Below are 22,109 nucleotides of genomic sequence, written 5' to 3'. Positions count from 1 at the left end.
GGCAGCCAAAGACCCCAGAAGCTCCCCTCACATCAAGCCTGTGATCAGTGAGTCCTCGTTCCCATGGGACTCTGAACATTTGGGATTACTACCAAACTTGAATCAAAGCCTTATTTACATATAGACAACTATTTTCTAAACAGACATGTATCAGTGGAAGCTTCTTGTTTGTATCTGGCTGTATCTTTTCCTGTTGTTTATTCAATATTTGGGTCACAAGTAAATTATAAATGTGGGTAAGTGAGTGGGGTCAAAACTTATTTTTAGGGCATTTCCTCATTCATGGAAAAATGTGTCTACTTTTAGTGGTGCCGTGGGTCAGTTTTTGTTGTTTCTTTTTGTTTTGGGTTGAATTTGAAAAATCTTACTGAAAACTGTGAGTCCAGAATCCTACACCGAAGTGATTTCCCCTGCCCCTACCTGGGTCAAAGTCTTCAGGACATAGATCTGGTGACTTTGCAGCAGGCTGGGACTTTGGGTTTGCAAAATAAGTTATCTTCCACCAAGTCGGTACCCAGACAAGAGTGTCCAGACTAGACTAGGCCGCCTGCTTCTGCAGAGTGAGTGGCCTTCTCCGATCCTTGGAAGTATTCATTCCTGCTAATGATTTCTTGAGTTAAAAGAGTTCCTGATCTGGAGAGATGGCTCAGTGGTTAAGAGCACTGACTGCTCTTCCAGAGGTCCTGAGTTCAAATCCCCGCAACCACATGGTGGCTCACAACCATCTGTAATGGGATCTGATGCCCTCTTCTGGCGTGTCTGAAGACAGCGACAGTGCACTCATAAATCTGTAAGAACCAAGAGCTCCTGGAGAACTATAACACTGTCTTGCGTTGTTCTTCCAGTCCTCGGGATGACTTTTGAAGAAGAAATTGAATAGAGAGGCTCAGACCCAGGGCCTGGCAGATCTTCTTTAATAACGGGTCTATCATGACCTGTCCCCGTGGCCTTGATAAGCTCCTGAGCGCCAACAGATGCAAAGTTAAAACCCTACTCTGCAGCTAGTACCTTTCTAACCAAGTGGTCAGCAGGATTAGGGGAAACAAGGAATCTCTGGTACCTGTTGTGTGATCGTGGAGACAACCAATGGCCACGGCTCCTCCGGAGACTTTCCACCCATCCCAGGAGGGTCCACCTCACTCCTCAGTCTACACAGCCTGTGAGCGCTGATGAATGGGTCTCTCCGGCTCAAACCCTCTTAATCATATCTTAATCTCATAAGATGTTTGAGTATCTTAGTTCTCCCTAGATGCCCATAAAACCTGAGCAGTCTGTAAGCTTGTTCTGGAGTGCGCTCTCTCTCTCTCTCTCTCTCTCTCTCTCTCTCTCTCTCTCTCTCTCTCTCTCTCTCTCTGTATATATATGCATGTCTGTCTGTCTGTGTCTATCAGTCTCTGTGTGTGTCTTGTCTGTCTCTATCTCTGTATCTCTCTCTGTCTCTGTGTCAATCTGTCTCTGTCTGTCTCCTCCTCCCTCCATATATACACACCTTGTTTCTTCTCATAGTGATTTATTAAGATTTCCAACAATAAATGATGCAGATGACAAAATCCAGACTTAAGATTCTGAAGGGAAATCCTGACAGCCTGAATTGATCAGTGAGGGGGAAAAAATCTACAAGAAAACAAACAAACCAACAGTTGTGGTCAAGAGTGCCCAAGTGGAGCTTGAGGCATATTCCAGAGACTTGCGGGGAGTTCAAAGAATGTCACTGGAAGCTGACAGCTGTAGGCTGTTCATCTGGAGAGGGAAAGAGAAGGGAGCCAGGCCAGGCCAGTCACCCTCTGAAGCGATGCTCCCCAATCTGTGGATCTCAACCCCTTTGGCAAACTTTTATATCCAAAAAATATTTACATCATGATTCATCACAGTAGCAAATTTACATTCATGAAGTAACAACAGAAATGACGCTGTGGTTGGTGGTCCCCGAGGTAGTAGGAACTGCATCAAAGGGTGGCAGTGTTAGGGAGGCTGCTCTCAAGGATTCCGAAGGAAAGGAGTGATCGGCACCGATCGGAGAAGGGGTGGACACAGCCCGGGCGGCAAGGCTACAGGATTCTTCCCGGCTCTGTTTGCCTTCCTCTTAGCAAAGCCTGTGACTTTTTCACCCACAGATGGTATCCCTTCCCCAGGAGAAAGAAGCCCATATTAGTGCAAAGCCTGTCTCATTCCTGTTTTCTCAAGGGATGCCTGAGAATCCCCTCCACTTCCTCTCTCCTTCCCACCCCTTATCTAATTGTGGCAGAAATAATTATCGGATATTTCCTGCCCTGGAAGCGTCTGCTCTTCTGTGGGAAACCCCATATCCTCCTTCAACTGTCAGTTAGACCTCGAATAAAGAGGTGAAGGGCAACTTTTCATTCCTAGAGAGTGAAATATGGACTATGAGGTTTAGCCCTGAGCCCAGGAAGAGGCTGTAGCAGGTAACTGTCCCAGCTGTGAGGAGCATTACAAGGGAAAGATTTACTGGTACGCATAGATTAGGATCAAGAAGGAATCCTACCATCAGGTACTGAATATCCACCGAATGAGTAAAGAACTGAGCAGTCTATGGGGCTTCTCTTCCCTCGAGGGACGTTGCCCTGGATAACCTCTCTGAGGGTGGAGGGAGACTCCCTAGAACATCCACACTCAGGAAAGGCTGGAGGTAAAATGGTTGAAGTTGCTGGAGGCTTTCTGTTGTGAGGTAAATCTGAGTCTTTGCCATTTTCTGGCAAGCTCACTTGAAAGCTGACCAAAGTGGGAAATGAATTCAGAATATGAACTACACCCCGCCCCCACCCCGTCACCCGCTACTCTCCTGCCTAAGGATGATAAACGGTAGACGCCGCCTCAGGGTGGCTTTTCTGTGAGCGCATACGGTGTGGTGTAAGCCTGCACAGGACGGAACTACAGCCCTGTTGACATGTATTGGAATCGTGAGGTGTAAGGGTTTTAGTGTCAGGCTTGGGCTCTTCCGTGACCATCTGTATTTTCTGCTGTCATCTGAGACAGGTCTAAAGAAAAGTCTGTACTCTTGCCTGACTCCAGGGCCCCACTCTGTGGCTCCCCGGAGAGCGAGGAACTGTCGCTGCCCCTCTCCGGTGTCAGTTCCATGAAGGTGCTGATGTCCAACTGGGACCTGACTGGCCCAGAAAGCACCAAGAAGCTGAGCGTGCAGGAACATGAACAGCAGGGCGGAAACTTCCTGAAGGAAGATATGCTAAGGAGACATTGTGCCCCTCCATTTGGCTATTGAGACAAAGGTCCCAAGGAACTAGAAGTTGCTGGCTTCTCTGTGCTGGCGAGTGAACACAGGGCTTCCTGTACACAAAACATACACTCCCGCACACAAACATAGACTCCACACCCCCAGCCACAGAGTAACCTGAGGCATCCCAGTCCCCCATTGGCTAAGGTCCAGCTTCCTGTTGCTGCCGGCTTTCCACGGGGCCTTAGCACAACCAGGAGGTAACTCACTTCCCCATGGCTGAAGCATCACCTGCTCCTGCTGAGTCAGGATGATCTCCCACTAAAACATTCAACGCTGAAGCCTAGGTCCCTCCACAGCTCGTGGTCACACAGGCCTGCTGGCCGCCACCCACCTTCTCTCCCGTCCTGCCACTTGCTCACGTAGGTTGTCAGTTCAAAGCTCATTCGAACAGGAGTCAAGATGAAGCCATGAAGTTTAAAGGCACATGTAGAATCGCCACCGCCTCTTAGAAATTCACAGGAAGGTGATGACCCGGGAGCTGGCGGACCCTGCAAGCTCAGTTTACCAAAAAGCCCCTGTACCCTCCACAGGGCCAGCAAATGTCTCCTAGGAAATTGGATATCAAGTCAGTGGCTAAGAGGATGTCAGGTGTGGCCAGCATTCTCCCTGTGATGGCTCAGAAGGGTGGCCTCAGAGCGCCCCACAGACCCAGGGTTCCCTGTGTGGAGGGACAAACTGCTTCTCTTATGGCTAAAATGGGAAGCTGCCGTGTTAAGTAAAGGTTTACCAAACACTCATGAGCTTCGAGCCAGGGACATGCCACCATTCGGGGGCCTCTCAGTCTATGAGACTCTGCCACAGGTGGGTATGACACCCCTGTCACTGTTTTCCAGCCTAGAGGTCAGGAAGATACATGGAAGACACTCTGCTCCCGCAGTCAGAGGGTCAAGATGGTCTCAGAAGACCACAGGTTAGAGATGGAAGTCTCAGCACCCCACAACACTCTGGTTCTCCCAAATCACTCATTTGGGGGCTTGCCCTTCCTTCGAGGTAGGGCCCAGGTCTGTGGACAGAGAGCGTGCCCTCTGCCCTAGTGGACTATCACGGTGTCCTACCTCCTTTTCAATTTTAATTTGCATACATCTTTACATTTTACATACATTTTTAATTTACATACATACATAAGGACTTCAGAGGAGCGTACCACCACAGTCAGCTCTGGGATCAAGCCCAGAACTTCATGCATGCTAGGCATTCACTATACCAGCTCAGCTCAACCCTTCCCATCCCCTTCCTAAATTCTGCCAACAATCCCAGAAGGTAAGCCCTGGACTTCATGTAATTGAATTCTATCGGACATCCATTTAAAGCCATGATAGGAGTTTCCCCTTCCACCCCACTTCTGTGAAGAGAGCACAGCAGGCGGTCCCCAGTGGATGAGGACACAGTGACATCAGCGTCAGATCTGCTGTTTGGTAAGAACAGATCTGTAAACTGCACAGGCAGATTTCAGGAAAGGGACCTCGTAAATGTGCAAATGTTCTGTGGTTTTATTTTGCGGTTCAGGCCAAGCCCCTGAATTCTCCAAGTCCTGAGCCTTGCCAGCCCCAGGCTGACCAACATGACTAATGCAAGTTACCCACAGTCTTACCATCCTTGGGCATAAAGCCGCTCCAGCTGGAGCGAGCCTGCCAAGCGTGCAGGGAGCCCAGCTAACAGTACATGACAGTCAGAGGGCTTTTGGAAGAGTTCCCCCAGCCAGCTGCCTATCCACCCCCACAGCTGTCTGTCTGGAGATAAGGCTCCCATGATGGTCACTCAGAGATGCATCACAGGAGTCTTAGATGCCGCTCCCAGCAGAGCCCTGCCAGGCAGCTCCACAGAGAGGTGGCCTGTGCTGACCCGGAACCAAAAATCCACCCCCACAGTGTCCTGAACTATCCCTTTGCCTCTGTGTTCCAGATTTGTCATTCATTCAAATGGGTCCTCAGGGATAGGTTCTTTGTGGGAGCTTGCTTAGAATGAGAGAGAGAGAGAGAGAGAGAGAGAGAGAGAGAGAGAGAGAGAGAGAGGAGAGAGAGAGAGAGAGAGAAGAGAAATTAAAAATGAGTTTCTATTTCTTCTTCCCTTAGTGGCAGATGCATATTTTCCATTAGTGAAGCATTACACTCTTTTTACTTTTTAAGAACAGTGTAGGTGGCATATTTCACAATCTTGGCAAGGCAGACAAGACATTTGGGTAGTAAATCAAAGCTGGAAGCCAGAAGTATTGGCCCAGACTTGGATTGCCACACAGGGAAATGTAGCAGAGGGAATCAGGTGAGGAGACAGAGGGAGATTTGAAGTGAGCCTACTGGCTCCCTGGGCTTTTATATCCCAGGTTCTTTGTGGAGAAAGAAGGGAGTGGGCGGGATGAGACCCATCCTGGATTTGGAGGCTGTGGGAAGGCAGAGGACATGAGACTCCTCCAGCCTGTGTTTTTCCACAGTCACAAATTTAATTTTTTGCGACTTTGAGTTCAGTGAGAGGCCTCTAACTTGAGGCTTTAACAGCTCTCTGAGTTGAGAAGAAAGGCTGCTGCTTACCAGCTTAAGAGCAGCTGTATCCTACCCAGGAAAAGAGTGGTCTACCCTGGGAAACCTGACAACCACCAGCTCACTAGGACGGTCGGTCGGAGGCTTTGATGTTATTTTTAGAACACAAAAAAATAGTCTGAATCAACAGCAGATTTCACTTCTTTTCCCTCTGTTTCCCCTTCCTAGTCCCTTCTTGGAAGCTCGTTTCCCTGGCTATCTTGCACGAATGCTGTAGGGAAGAGATGGGGTTTACTGGGGGGAAACACATTTCCAATTTAAATAGCATCAGTAAAGAAGTGGGGGGGTTTAGAGAGGAGCTTGGAGTCACCATTGCTTAGGAATGAAATGGAGGAATCTGCCATCAACTGTGCATGGAAGCAGACATATCCGGCCCCAGAAAGGGTGGAAGTTGGAAGCCATCAACCACGTTAGCATAGCATGTTTTCTGTATCACTTCCTTCTCGGGATCACATTCCTATAAAACTATTTTCTTCCTTAGCTACGTAAAATAACTCACCCCTCCTCACTTAGAGAATTTTATTTAAAAAAAAAAAAGTCAATCACTAACTTTTGCTAGATTTTGGTTGTAAGATTTTTTTTTAATTGGCAGGAAAATTAAAAGAACACATGCCCAGTGGTACGGGCTCAACGCTTGGCATACTGGGACCGGTTGTAAAGGGAGGCTAAGAAAGAAGGAGCGAAGGGACACTGGGGAGAAGTCAGAGAAATTGGTCTACCCACCTAATCCAGTTCCCTGGGCCACCGACTCTTGAGTCCCAGCTGCAAAATTAGATGAAGGCATGTATTTTAGAGCACCCCTAGCTCTCGGGAGTTGGGTCATCCTTGGCTACATAGCAGTTCCAGGACATCCTGGGCTACACAAATTTTTTTTAAGCCTACTTGAGTTACTCTTCATAGGTCAACCTCAGACCCTGAAAAAGATACTGACTCCTTCTGACTTGGGGACATGAGGACCAGGCAATGTGGTTCATCCAGGCCCCAAAGCTAGGCTGGCTCCAGACTACAGTTCTACAAATCAGAACTCCCCCACTAGCCATTTTCCCACAGACGACTAAAAACAGCTGAGTTGAGCCTAGCCTTGTGACATCCTTCCTCCTCCAAGGCGTGTGCTATTCCCTGGGTGACACAGTCCAGTTTTAAGGAAAACATGACAAAAATGGAACTTTTCAAAACTCGAGTACGTTTTGGGAGATTTGCCGTGAAACTGCTTTATGCGTACATTCCCACACAACTGACCTAATGCGGTTTAATCTGGTCATGTTTGCACCCCTATCATCTTCCTGGCAGGAAAGCCGTAAGCCACCTGCTCCTCTTGGAGGAAAACCCACTGGATGCTGGCAGGGTCTGTGTGGGGCTCACTCTGGTGTTTGTAGCCTGGTCATTTTAGAAGTTCCCTCTGTGGCTCATGCCATTAAAATTCTCAGTGACTTGAGTAATGTCCCCGGGGCCAAGGGAGTCTTATGCCCTTGAATATGGGCCACGTTAGCAACATATCCAGTAACCCTGTGGAGCAATCCGATTAGATCTCCAGAGCACCGCCAGCTGGAGTTCTAGACTTTAACAAGGCTTTGGGTGGGATGTTTGTGCAAGGTCAACAGTCACTGACCAGCGAGTATCTCCCATCTCCAGCGCCTCATAAAGTACATTTTGTTTATAAAGTCTGAGTCTTCCACGCACCGATCTTTATGTGGAAGGAAGTTCTCCAGCAGATGCAATACTGACGTGAACTCCTAGATGTTTTCTCAACATGAATTCACTAATCCCCTGTCCAAGAATGACCGTTATCCTTCCAGAGAGATTGTGAGGTGTATCAGTCAAGGTGCTCCGCCTCATGTGGAAAGTTCTTGTTCATAAATATTCAAATAGGAGTTCCAGATGTCTATGGAGAGTAGGAAGCCACTTTGTATTAAGGTCACTAGCCTGACCTCTGACTTCTTAAATATAAGTCCCCATTTATTAACATTTTGAAGAAACACTCTAAACCTAGAAAAGCCATTGTGACTCTGACATTGTCTTCCAAAGGGAAGGGAGGTTTCACCACTGCCAATCCTGGAGAAACCGTTTACAGCTGAGAGATGGCCATAAGTAAGAGAGCAGAAAGCACAGCAGGCGGGCGTCTGTCCGTCAGAGATTTTCAAAGGCAGTGCTCTGAGCTCCCTGGGAAGGGTCTGGAGGTCGCCTTGCCAACCAGCTTTGCATTTTGTGAGTTTGGCCAAAAACTACTTAAGAGGGAAATACGATTTCTTAAATCTTCTTGTTTCCCAAGAAGGAGATACAGCCCTCTGGGCTTCCAACGCCTCCTAACAAAAAACATCTGCTGAACTTCCGGAATATTCCTCAGGCCTTGAGCACACACCCACACTTTTCCAGCTCTTTCCTAACCACGAAGTTGGCTTCGACAGACTTAGGTTTTATGGCCAAGGCTTCCATCCAGTTGTTGCGTTCACCCTTTTCTCCAGCTCCTTCTGAGCTGATGCACGGTGGGGCTTGATTGACTCTCTGTTGTGGGACAGGAGGCAGCATCTTCGGAGAGCCTGTGAGGTGTGACACTGGCGGTGTTAGCACTGGCTGCTCAGGGGAGTCATGCCAGCTCGAGATGGTCTGATCCACGGATTTTAAAATGAACAAGAATATAATCAAACAACATGAGGCATTATATATGTGCCGCAGGAACTCTAGAAAGTGACCCAGGGAGCCTGCCCTGAGGTATTTCTGGGACCAGTAGGGTTTAGTTTGTATGTTTGCTTACCTGTGGGAATGAAGTGCTTTACTTTAGAAGAGCCTCTCTGAGTACAGCAGTCCTTACCATGGCTCTGGATGTCTTTTCTCAGCACCGCTCATATTCTGAAAGATCGTTGATCCGGAGCTGTGTTTCTCAACCCGTTACTCATGATCAGTTTGTGGAGGCCACATCACAGAGATCCCGCATATCCGATGTTTACGTTATGATTCTTAACAGTAGCAAAGTTACAGTTGCGAAGTAGCAGCGACCTGAGGAACTGCTCTCGAGGGTCTTGAAAACCCTATCTCCGTGACTAAATCACTATTCCTTGTGGCCACAAGACCAGACACCCAGACTGGAGAACTTGAGGCCACAGCTTGGGCGTTGGAGCGTCGGAGAGTTGGAGAGATGTGGTTAAGAGCACTTGCTAGTTGGTCAAGGTTCCCAGAACCACACACTTCTGTAACTACAGCTCCAGAGAATCCAATGCCCTTCTCTGGTCTCCATGGACACACATAGTACTTACACACGCAGACAAGACAGCCCACACCCAAACACCACAGATTCCGTGTTGAGGGAGGAGTAGCTACTTCATAGGCGGTGCCTAGCTCCTGTGTCTTCTCATGAACAGGGTAGTCCTTCTTATCAGGACACTAACCCATTTATGGGGTCCACATGTAACCTCAGCAGCTCCTGATAGCAAAACCTTCAATGCCAGTTTGGGGAGAAGGGAGGTATTCACTTCAGTATGTGGACTTTGGAGACATATCTGCACACACTCAGACCAGAGCAGTTTACGTCCAGATGATACACCTCAGCAAACAACATAGCAGTGGTAGATTTAAGTTTCTTCCTTTTGCTATTTGGCCTTATACCCCATCATATCTGGGTCAGGAGAGGCCTTCTGATGTAAAGTCAAATGGCAAGAGTATGCAGCCAGAAGAGCTGGGCTGGGGTCTGGGGGACATAGCATTCAGAGACCAAGGAGAAATCCCTGCATGAAAGCTTAAGAGGGAACAGACAGGAGAGGTCCATGCAGGCCATGTGCCACCATGCTCAGCTCACTGGGGTCTCTTAAAAGCATGGAGCCTATGGTATCTCCCACCCTACTGTACGTACACTGAGGGGACCCGGCAGTGCCGCTGAGCACTGTTCGCGTGTGTTGTTTTGTGGGAAGGTTCACTGCAAACAGCCAGGGACAGCCAGGGCTCTTCACAGAAGGAGATGGTGCTGCGGCTAATCGCTGTGTTGGGAAAACTACAGCCCACATCGGTCACGAGCCTGCCTCCCAGATTCTCGCCTGGCCTGTCAGATCCAGGCAGTGCTACTATAATAATAATAATATAATAATAATAACAATATGTGGATCACTGGAATCATTGCCAAACTGAGCTGCTAGTAAATTCTATGACTGAATGAGCCGTAATTCCCCTGTGTAGACCAGATAGTGGGTTGGCATTCATAACCTTACTTCTCTGAGTCAAAGAGGCCTGAGTACACCAGGAAGCCCCTCCAAAATATTGAAAGCTTTTATAGGGCGTCATGGCCAAGTGTGGCCCTCAGCATTCACAGATGTGGGGCAGATAGGCTGCGTTTGGAGCCCTGATACCCAATTAAGAGGAAAGACCCCAAAATGCCCGGCCATAGTCAAGATTACCATACTATCTAGTCTTAAAGGAGGTCACAGGCTGGGCTAGAGAGGTGGCTCAGTGGTTGGAACAGTGACTGCTCTTTCAGAGGTCCTGAGTTCAATTCCCAGCAGCCACATGGTGGCTCACAATCATCTGGAATGGGATCTGATGCCCTCTTCTGGTGTGTCTGAAGAGCTGCAGTGAACTTATATAAATTTTAAAAAAAAAAAGAAAGAAAGAAAGAAAAAGAAAAACAGCAGTTATAAGCTGAGAATGCACCAGCAAACTAGGAGTCGTAGTTAGAAACCATTCTGTGTCTAGACACCTCCCCCAAAGCCAGGCCACCCAGTTGTTCTCAAAAGAAAGTGTGTACAGCTGGGAATGAGTTTCTGTGATAACAGTACTTTAATAAGAAACTTAACTTTGGGTTATTTGTGATTTACAAATAATTCAGCTGCTTTCCCTCTGACACCACTGATGGTCAACCTTTTAAACTTATCACTGTGTATGAACAAGATGGCAGAGGGTTGGAGAGGTTGGGGTGGGTGGGAGTGTGCCACAGCATGCTCGTGGAAGTCACAGGCAACTCTGTGGAGTAAGTTTTCTCCTTCTGTTCTTATACGGGTTCCAGAGGCCGAACTCGGTGAGTCAGGCTTGCCTGTCACAAGCCGTGTCACCAGCCCAAAGCCTACTTTTACTGGAATTCCTCCATTATGTTTTCTCTCGTGCTTACAGTTTTCTTACACCCCTAAATGTAAGACATATGTAAGTCTGCCTGTGTGTGCACGCACGGACTTAGCTAAGTAGACATGCGGATCAGTGATAGAGATGGTGGATATGTGGCAGAGATGGACAGAAGCGGGAGAAAGGCCTTCATCCAACGGAGGATAGATGGGTGGGGGATAGACATCTCTCTGGACTCCCGTTTTGAGTAGCCGGCTGCTCTGTTTTCTCGCTTGCTAGAAGAATAATGGCTGGCCTTCCACACTTGCCTAGCCTCCGGGAGGCTGGCGGGCTTTTCTGTATGTATGTCAGGGAAGGAAAGCTCTCCTAATCCTGCTGAAGGTCTCTGGTGTCCTGGAAGCACACCCCAGTAGTCATGCTGAGGATGAGGACAGAGCAGACGGGGGGGGGGGACGCTTCCTGGGCATGACAGGCAGCTAATGGGGCATCCAGATGAATATAAACAGTCAGGATTCGTGACAAATAACCAAGTTGCCTTTGCAACCTCACCAGCTCCACCTCAATGTGTCCTATGTCCCAAGCACAGCACTGGACCCCTCAAGATGCGAAACAGGTGAGGAAGGGATTTCATAGGGAAGTATATGGAACAGCCAAGAAACTAGGTGCAGGTCAAAGAGGACTTAAACCAGCAAGGAGCAGCTAGCTCTTCCAGCAAATAAGAAGTGTTCACATCAGGGCATTGTTAGAAATCAAAATCCTAAAGGAGTACCGTAGGCTCCACAGTGGCCAGAGGGATGACACGAGAGTCCCCTTGACTTCTAGAGTGACCATGTGAAGATAACAAAGGGGACATCGGGGAGCTGACAGGGCAAGGAGACACAGAAGCTAGCTAACAGGCTATTCCGAGGACCAAAGCAGGAGGTGGTGGGACCCAGAGAAGAGGACAAGGGGAAATGAGGGAATCGAGGGATGGCAGCTACAGTAAACAGAGTTGGGTCACTGGGTTTAAGCCAAACACTAGCGGTGTCTCTACTTGTCCAGAATTGGACTCCAGGGATTGTCTTGGGAGAAAGAAAAGGGTTATTAGAGGACATGGTGCCGGAGGGAATTTAGACATTCTGCGGTTTAGGGATCTTTGGATGCTTGGGCAGCGTCCAGGAGAGAGGAGGAACACGGAGAGTGAGTGAGGTGTCCTACCAGGGCTTCTGACAAGAACTGAGTTTGGCTAACTCCAGAGTCACCTCTGATGGCCCTGAGCCAGCACCCAGGAGAAAAGGCCGTTTAAGGAGGAGGCTGTGGATCAGGGTGAGAGCCCTCAGCTGGAAGATGTGTGCCTCCTTGACAGGAGAGTTCGATGCAATGAACAAGAGGCAGCTCCCCCGACTCAAGTTACGGATGGGAGAGGAAATGACTTTGGAAGGTGTCTGAATGAGGACTCTGTGAGCGTCACAGAACGAGGACCCACAGTCACAGCTGCCATGGGACATCATGAACTGCCCCTCCACTGCTCTCCACATTTCTGCCATCTCATCTGTGGGCATGACCGGTGTCCCCAGCATGCCAGCCTAGTCAAGCGGACTTCACTGGGCCATCCTTGGGAATCGGGACAGGGCTGCCCAGGTCCGAATGGCTGTTCTCCTGAAAGTCAAGACACAGCAGGAACCCCAAGGCCATGGAGCTGAGAACAGGCACACACGTGCACGTACACTCACACATATCATGAACATGGAAACTCGTGTAGAAATAGTCTCCCCAGGAGGCTTAGGTCATTTGTGAAGGATATCCCAAATGCTGAAGCAAAGCAACATCTACGATGCAAATCCTACTTGGGGTCGTGAACGTCTCCCAGGCTGCTCCCTAAAGAGCAGGTGGGTGCCATCTTGATCACCTGGGAAGTTACCAACCTTTTGTCTCACCTAAAGGGCAGGGTGAGCCTCAGGAGGATGAGTTGCGCTCAGTGTCTGCTGCCATTTCGTTGAAGAAATTCACTATTTTTCTTATTTTTTAAAAAAAAAAAAACTCCATTTAAGGCTGAGCACAACCATGTGATAACTTCAGCTCCAGGGGATTGGACACTCTCTTTGGGTCTCAGGAGCACCACCCTCTGAAGTGGGAGCACCACCCTCTGAAGTGGGAGCACCACCCTCTGAAGTGGTACGCAGACATACATATAGGCAGAACACCCATGCACACAAAACAATAAAATAAGAAAGCACTTAAATGTCATTAAAAGACCAGGATTGGTAGAGAGCTGGAGATGGCTCAGCAGTTAACGAACACTAGCTACTTTTGCGTGGGGACCTGGATTCTTCCGTTCTCAGAATCCACATGGCTGCTCACAATTGTCCACAACTCCAGTTCTGAGGGATTCACCAGTCTCTGGGGCTCTCCTCGGGCACTGCATATGCATGGCCCACAGACATACATGAAGACAGGTAAAACACTCATACATATAAAATAAAAGTAAATGAAGTCTTTAGAAAGAAAAGGGTGTTGATGTGGCTCTGTCAGTAAAGACCTTGCCCGGGCTCCAGAGCTCCAGTCTACTCCCCAGTTCCTACTGTGGTGACAAGAAGATCAGAAGTTCAGTCTTCCATTGCTACAGGCTGAGTTTGAGACCAGCCTGAGCTACACAAGACACTGTCTCCAAGGAAGAAGGGGGGGGGATTGTCATGCACCCTGAAGACATGCCTCCTGAGGCATTCTCTGGATTGCAGAAGGATGTCACTGGGTCTTGGGTCTCCTGTCTGCAAAACTGAGCCACGCTTTAGCTTCCCATAGACTGATCACCTGTGGTCTGTTTTCATTCAGGATTTGTATCCTGTAACATCCGAAGGGTCATCCTAGATGAGAATCAGAGAGAGGAAGTGCAGAGACACCAGGGAGTCACTTACAGGACCTTAGTTGGCTGTGAGCTCAGCCTCCTATTCACTGCCCAGGAAACAAGCTTAGCCCGAGGACCGTGACAGTGTCATAGAGTGGTTCTGTGGTGGGGAGGGTACCACCTCAAGGACTGGAAGATTTAATCTTGGGAATCCTCACAAAGAGCAGATCCTTCCAAAGGTGCAAGGAAGAGAGGCTGTGTATGATGTGCAGTCTGATATGGACTGTCGCCTTTGACCTTCCCAGAATCAAACTTCAGTGGTTAGGGCTAGAGTGTAGCTTAACATTCACAAGGATGTGGATTCTGTCCAGCAAGGGGATGGGACTGGGAGTGTGGCTCATCTGGTCGAAGTGTTTGCCTAGCATAAGGCCCTGTGTTGTGTTACCATCACTGTATAAACTGAGCATGGGGCCTCACACTTGTGATCCCAGGAGAGGTAGATGCTGGAGGACCAGAAGCCCACAGTCATTCTTGGCTAGGTAGCAAGATTGAGGCCAGTCTAAGCCAGAAAGCCTGTCTGGAAAAAAATAAAAAACAAATCAAATAAACAAAGCCCTTCAGAGGCCACATGGGTACAAGAAAAGAGGAACCAGAACACCAGAACTGTTACAGCTGTTCCCTTAGGCCCTTTAGGGATGGAGTCAACACCTCCCTGGTGAGGTGAGGTCCCTCAGTAGGAAGTGTTCTTAAGCTTTTCTTTCTAAGTGACATTCCTGCGCCTTATGGTGGCTCCTTCATCTCCAAGCATGGAGTTCTGGCCATTCAAAGATCACAACATTCCCCTCCCTGCCTTCTCAGATAGGTGGGTCATGGTGGTCAAGTAGCATTAACAGTCATCACCACTGCCTTAGCCTCCCACGAACCCTTTTCACCCAGCCTGTCTGTGGTCCATCCGCTAGCCTCTCCACCTCAGTCAGAATGCACTTTTATACCCTTTTATCTTATCCCTAAGCCATATTGCCACCATCTCTGCTCTTCTTCCCACAAGCTGTGTGGGAGACACACCAGTCCTGCCTTGGCTGGTTTCACACTTAAGTTCCTCTTTGCAGTGAGCATGCCCCAGGTTTCCAGTGGGTTTCCAGAGCCACAAGGCCATCTCCCATGTGAACTCACTCCCCCAGAATGTTCAAGGTTGGTTGACCACACATCCCCCAACTCAGTTTCCCCAGAGAATGAGCATAGTGACGATATGTTTCCTGAGTTTTGAAGGAATTAAAATTTAATGTGTTAACAAAGGTGTAAATGGTTCTAAGCAAAGATCCAGGCCTGTTAGGTATGTCCTGACTCAGCTCTGGGGAGGAATTCAATCTCATGTCACTTAAAGTCACTGTTGCATGTGCCACCAGACTCCCAGTGTCAATACTTGGCATGCTTTCCTTTAACAAGACAGAAGGATTATGAGGTACTGACTTAATTACTCTGCCTAAGGGCAGTGGGGCGTTATAGCCCCTTGGACTAACTGGAATTAGGCAGTCACAGTTTTTCTCCAGGTTGTCCCCAAGGGAGGTTAGCAAATGAGGGACTTGCCCTCTGGCCCCTAGAACTGAGTCATGTGACCCTGGAGAGACTCAAAGCCTTCAAGTCAGAGGGCAGGTTTCCTAACTCGCCTGGAGACTGAGAATGACTGCCACCTGGTGTTGACTACTGGAACTGCACCATCACCACCCACTCCCGGCCCTGTTCCCACAGGCATGTTGGTTTCATTTCAAATTTTCAAAACTGAGATACTAAGTAAACATTAAAATTCCTTTACAGACTTCCGCAGCCTTGTGTCGGTACGCACCCCTTTTCCTCTACAACTTTTGACCCCCCCTGAACCATAGCGGTCCCACCCGGGTTCTACCCATCACTAAGCATGTTCAGCTCAGTCATGCTCAAAGCAGCCAGGTTCAGACACTGCTGGCCTGAGCCTCCAGGAGGAGTAGCACCCGGCATTCCAGAGCCTGCCTCACCCGCGCCTCGGCTGCCCACAATATTTCATTATCTAATCAGATGCTGAGCGGGGTCTCACACGCAGACCTCCTTCCATGAGTCTGGGTGGTCTCTTTGATGACTTCATCATGAGGGCCCAGGCAGCATTCCGTCTGCAGTGTAGACAGAGAGGCCAAGCCCTCTGTGGAGCCGACAGTGAGCAGCAGTTCCCTGGGGCCAGACAAGACTTTCCGGAATGGCTCAGGGGGCTACAGAACTGAATGGGACAGGGACAGACGAGGAGGGCAAGCCTTCTCTGAGGTGCGGTGCCCCCCAGTTGGACCTCAGAAACTGATGTTACTATAGTGGTCTTCAAAGGGGTTCAGGCTGAGGTTGTAGCTCAGTGGCGAAGCTCTTACCTTACACACACCGGACTCGGCTCAAGCCTCAAAAACCACACAAACAGAAGGGAAATGTTCTAAAAATAGATCTGGGGGTGAAGCGGGAGGACCCGAGAGACGGGGCCAGATGACGGCAGTGCGTGAGCAGCGGTCACTCAGCAGATGGTTTGTGGAGCGAGAGGTCAGAGTCAGACGCTGGGGACTGCTTCGGGAAGAACTTTGAGACGAGGCCACCAGACCACCACGGGAGGTTTAATAGGAGCATTAAAGGAGCCCCACATCTAGTTTGGCCCAGATGTGACTCCTTTTGAGACTTTTTATTTCAACAGTATCAGGAGAATCAAAGTTTTTAACCTTCTCCACTATTTTGTTTTGTGGTGTGTGTGTGTGTGTGTGTGTGTGTGTGTGTGTGTGTGTGTGTGTGTATAAGAAATCTCTTACAATCCCGAAGTCTGTTTTCTTCTACCCATTTTGCAGGTGGTAATGGCCCATTGGTTTGAGTTTGTCTTTATTATTTCTCTTTCTCTCCTTTGAGTCTGATCCACTTCAAGTGGATGTCCCTCAGTGGGATTCTGGAGTAGAGCTGAATGTTCGCTTCGCCATGTGTGAATTTTATTTATTTACTTACTTACTTATTTGTGGGAGAGGGGCTCATGTGTGCCCTGGCATTTGTGTATGTGTGTGGAGGTCAGAGGACAACTTTTGGGAGTCAGCTCTCTCCTTCTACCACGTGGGTCCCAGGTGAGGAACTCAGATCGTCCGTCTTGAGAGCAAACACCTCTACCAGCTAAACCATCTCACCATGGCAAATATTATCCGCTTTTTAAATACAGTCTATTGAATAATTCTGGAAAGTATCTCTAAGTTTTGGATGTCACATACTGTTAGGTTGGTGCTCTTTACTTTCTCCTGCAGGTGACATAACGCCCACACGTGAACCAGTCATCCTCGTGAACAATAGACAGTTCTAAACCCTGAGGCACAGACTCTTTCCTGGACCTAAAGGAATCCTTTCTGCCATCGTGGACATTTCGTGCATTTTCCAATGTGTGCCATCAGTTTGCAGAAATTCGCTAGGACTTAGGAATTCCCCGGGATCATCATGAACCACGGCCTACTGCCCTCAGAGGAAGGGAGAGTCTGTAAGGGGCTGGGGGGTGCAGGGTCTTTGGCTGGTGCCCGTGAAAGGTGAGACAGGAAGAGTCAGTTTAGGAAGGAGAGGGGATTTCCTACCATTCATCATGGGCTTTGCGTCACAAGGAGTGTGTTCTGCCCTACCCGGAAAGGCTGCAGCCAGATTGAACATCCTGATGTGCACGGGGCTAGTTGTGTCCTGGGGGTGGGCGTTTAGGCTTATCTGGCATTTGTCCAAATGCCCAGTTGCATCATGGCTTGCCTGTACACATTCTGTTGACATTTTGCCCCGTTTCCAGACATAAAGTTTTCCAAATTCAGGAGCATTCTCAGAAGCCTGGGATTCTAAGCACAACTCTTCCTTAACCGTTGAACTTAATAACATTGGCTTTGAGTTTGGCCTTGCCATCCACCAAAAGTGACTTGTGACCAGGTACACGCCAGTCGTGACTCCAGAAAGGGAAAGATGGACTGTCACGTGGACAAACCCCTGTTCCACTTATTCTGTCTTATAGGGAAGCTTAATCAAAGTTAATGCTCAGTTGACATAGTGGGAGGAGGAGGTTGGTGTTTTTGTTTGGTTGGTTATATTTTGGCTCTGCTTGGCTCAACGAGCCAGACCCTTCTCTGAACTGGAACTTAGTCCTAAAGAGATAGATGTTCCTTATTTAAAAGATAACCACCTTCTGCCTTAAGCGCCATGTGAAGGGAAGTGGGATGCACACATGGTGCTATTCTGACAGCACTGCACACAAGAACCTCGAGAAATTGTGTGAAATGCAGATCCAGGGTTCCAGAGCCCCGCCTGGGACAATGTACTTCTAGCAAATTCGGTGTAAAGTTGGAATAACCCCACAAGGAGACACAGGGCACACCTAGGTCATCGAGGAGTCAGGCAGGCAGCCCTCAACGCTGGGTTTTTCTGAGCCCAGTTATGGGTCCTCCTGAGTGGTGCTCAATACTTCTCCAAACCACAACCGTGGGAGCAACTGGATTACTGCTTCTAGGCTTTTGGCAGGCCACCTCCTGGAGGTGCACGGTGGGATGATGGGTGGGTATTCATTGTCCCACTTCCTAGCAGGCCCACCCCTGTGGATAGAAAGGGACAGAGGTGGGGGTACACACACAATCTTATAGGTCCTTTGAAAAATGTCCGCAGGTTTGTAACACATTCTGTGTCCCTGCAGTATGGATTGGAGGGGGAGCAGATTTCAAGGGCATAGCAGGACTTTGAGGAGCTTTGTGGATTTGGGAGTTTGGGGGTTGATGTGTAGGCATATGGAGTGGGCACCTTCCCTCGGACAGTTTTATTTTTAACCTTTGCACAAGGAGAGGAAGAAATGGAAATACGTTTTCTGAGCCAGACCTTTCCACAGAGGATGGAAGTGGCTGATTAGCACAAAGGGAAACCCTCCTCACCTGCATGTGCAGCTGCTCCCCACACTCCACAGACCCCCCCACACCCGACAGGACATCCTGGGGAAAGCCCCAGCCTGCCTGCCGATCCAAACATACCTGCCAAGAGCACACTGAGGCTGCGTGCAAGTGCCCAGTTATCCCACAAGGCCGGGCCCAGCCTAGCAACAGAAGCTCCAGCCCCAGAGGTCAGGGGTCAACCCACATTCTCCCCAGACACCCTTCCCCCAACCCTGGAGAAACGCAGCCTGGGTGCCGTGGAATGTTCCAGTCCATCGCCACTCGGGAGAAACTGGTCAAAACTGACAAGGTTGGCTAGAGCTGAAGGCGAAGAAATTAAGAAAATAGGTATTAGCTAAGGTGAAGCAGAGTTGGGGCATTTCTGGTAGGTCTGTGAACTGGTACAGCCACTGAGGAAAAAGCTTGGTCAGAAACTTAAATATGTAATTGTTGTGAGATCCACTGAGTCCTGAGGATAGACCCCCGAAAACCTACAGGGGGAACTCACGCAGTCTTTTGATGCACATGCTAACAGCAAGACAACATGACAAGGGGCCAGCGGGATGGCTCAGCAAGAGAAGATGCTTGAAGTGCAACCAGGAGACCTGAGTTTAATATCCCAGGACCCATGTAAAGGTAGAAAGGGAGAACTGACCCCACTAAGTCTTCTGACCTCCAGATGTGTCTCTAGCACATGGGAAAACACATGTAAATAAACAACCAAAAGATAGAGACACTCAGATATGCCCACTCACAGATGAAAGGACAGGCTGAGGTATATCCATACGGTGGAATAATATTCAGCCATGAACAGGAACAACTGGTCTGTGCCACAACATAAGTGAGCCCCCAAAGCATTATGTTGAGTGAAAGAAGCCAAACTCGAAAGGCCACACACATCACTCCATTTCATATCTGTTGATTTATAGAAGAGGGGGAACCAAAGAGACAGAAGCCAATGAGTGGTTGCCAGAGGCTGGGGAAGAAGAATGGGGAGGGACTGCTTGCTGGGTCTGGATTTCCCTCTGAGGCCATGAGAGTATGTTGGGTCTAGATAAAGGTGGTGATTGCACAAACCTGTGGCTTCGGGAAACACACGGGTTGTGCAAAAAGAGATGGCTGCAAGCTCCAGAGGAGACAAGAGTAGAGTTCACCCCTCACTTGGACGCCCCACCCAAGAAATGCGGATTAAAGGTCTGCTGATAGCGGAGGAAAATGAGCTCATGGGGTCGTCTGTGTCACTCCCGCCAAAGGGTTTGAACGTGAGTGAGGGATGAGGACAGCCTTTCCCGAAGGTCCTGGGGTAGCTAGGAACTGTCTTCCTCAGCTTTAGAATGTCTATCCCCACCGACAGAGTTGTGGGCCGTAAACAGTAAAGATGCCACCGCAAGGAGTGCCCCATTCTCCTGGAGTGGTCACAACAAACACCAGCAAAGGGGTGACTTCCACATGGTAGGTCCCAGGAAAGCTAGACCCTAGCAGCACCTCAAACTAAAACAAGGTAGACGTGACCGGAAGACACCCATACAAGTCAGGGCCAAACACACAAGCAGCAGCCAACCCACAGAGCTTCAGAGACGGGGTGAGCTGAGTGGTCCTGTGTCCACCCTACAGTGCCACTGTTCTCGTGGGAAACCACACAGTGGGACCTCCTTGAGGCTCAGATGCACACCCCGCCGTTGCTCATCATGTTCAGCCTGCCTCGCCCTGGCCGGGCATTGCTAGCGTGGCAATGGCTGGAAGATGCTAGAATCCCATGAAGGATCGGCAAGGGGAGCCCCAAACCTAGCACTCAGGTACTGACCCAGATGGAACCCAGAGACCTTTGCAGACTCTCCTTGGGTTAGGAGGTAGGGTGCCTGAGTTCTGGGGTGGGTCTCTGAGTCTCCCACACCAGTCTCTGTCTTCAACAACTGGGGCTCTTCCACCCACAGAGCCGTGGCTCCTACATGAATGGGTAGAGGAAGGACGTAAACAGCTTTGAGTAAGGTCTTCCTGCCCCTGGGTGGGCACTTCTGTGGCATCCACCCTGTACCTCACCCTCACTGAAACTTGTCCTCTCACTAAAATACTATGAGACCTTGAAGATGACCCCTCCACACTGGAGGGGGGGACCACATGTGGGCAGTGGAGGGGGAAAAATCAGAAGCAAAGATATAAGCCTCCCTCTAGCTCCAGGGCAGCACAGGGCTTGGAAATGTGACAGCAGACAGGTTTTGACCGCTCCCAGGATGCCATAGGTAAGAACCTGTGCTATCGTTTATTACTGTTTCCTACGTGTATGTCCTCAGAGCTCATCCTACTGGGGCTCGTGCTAGTACTTCCTGTTTAAGGGTGAGTGATATTCCATTGTGTGGATGTGCTACATTCTGTGTAGCCCTTGTACGCATTATCTGAGGGGAATCGCTGGGATCGTCTTACACTTTTGGAAGCCAAGCAAGCAGACAGTGTCTGCTGCAGCATAATGGCTGGTCGCTCACCACCAGCCTTGCCTGTCACATGCTCTCATTTTCACGCTGAAGCTACTTCCTAGGCTCTCTGATGTCTTTCCATCGCCAGCAGCCATCCTCTGTGCTGGTAGAAGATGGTCATTCACATAACGTTCCTGAGGATGCCACGTTGTGGAGAATGGGAAGTGCAGTTTGAAAAATGTCCGTGACTGAGAACATGTGCCTGTCTTCCTCTGTGATCTCAAACATGTGTTGTTCCCACAGGGTCAGCCTGGGCCAGTGGGCTCCCAGGGGTACAATGGCCCCCCAGGGTTGCAAGGATTCCCAGGACTACAGGGCCGCAAAGGAGACAAAGGCGAAAGGGGAGCTCCTGGACCAACTGGACCAAAAGGAGATGTGGTATAGATCCTGGCTGGGGTCCTCTGCTGTGGGTGGCACTGGGCCCCTGGCTGGGGTCCTCTGCTGTGGGTGGCACTGGGCCCCTGGCTGGGGTCCTCTGCTGTGGGTGGCACTGGGCCCCTGGCTGGGGTCCTCTGCTGTGGGTGGCACTGGGCCCCTGGCTGGGGTCCTCTGCTGTGGGTGGCATTGGGGCCCCTGGCTGGGGTCCTCTGCTGTGGGTGGCACTGGGCCTTTCTGTTTTTGTTAATTGTTCTGATTCTTCACAGGGAGCGAGAGGCGTCTCTGGATTCCCCGGTGCAGATGGAATTCCTGTAAGTGTTTGGGAAGATGAGAAGGTTAAACATTGTGTGTGTTCCAAGCAATGCATTTATAACTTAAAGAAAGCTTTGAAACGAGCCGGCTTCCCTTTGTTTATGGCAACGGGGGGGGGGGGTGTTCAGTGCCTGAACTCTTTCTCCTCCTGGATTCCCAACAAACAATGGACAAAGTGTTTCCTTCCTGGAGGTTCCTGTAGGCAGGGCTCCAGGACTGGATCTACTTTGCTGAAACCGAGCCTTGTTAACAGTCAGAAAGGTAGAGCATGATTCACAGACAGTCTGTAAAGAGCGGGTCTTGAGAGTTCGTTCACCACATGGGGCAATCCGAATATAAAATGGTCCAGCAAGTACCAGAATAGAACAAACCCCA

General features: G+C 49.4%; 1 protein-coding gene across 2 annotated transcripts in view; it reads left to right on the top strand.

The window, feature by feature from the left end:
• Positions 1-22,109, top strand: part of COL4A2 (collagen type IV alpha 2 chain) — a 130,795-nt gene that overhangs the window by 61,386 nt on the left and 47,300 nt on the right. For both annotated transcript variants that reach the window (XM_080928448.1, XM_080928447.1), the window contains exons 5-6: positions 21,288-21,422; positions 21,689-21,733. In XM_080928448.1, coding sequence (XP_080784574.1) covers positions 21,288-21,422; positions 21,689-21,733 — 180 coding nt within the window. The remainder of the gene's footprint in view (positions 1-21,287; positions 21,423-21,688; positions 21,734-22,109) is intronic.

Source organism: Micromys minutus, assembly GCF_963924665.1.
Source record: "Micromys minutus genome assembly, chromosome: 14".
In the NCBI taxonomy this organism is placed as follows: domain Eukaryota; kingdom Metazoa; phylum Chordata; class Mammalia; order Rodentia; family Muridae; genus Micromys; species Micromys minutus.
Note: the sequence above shows the minus strand (reverse complement) of the source record. Positions and strands in the feature narration are given on the sequence as shown.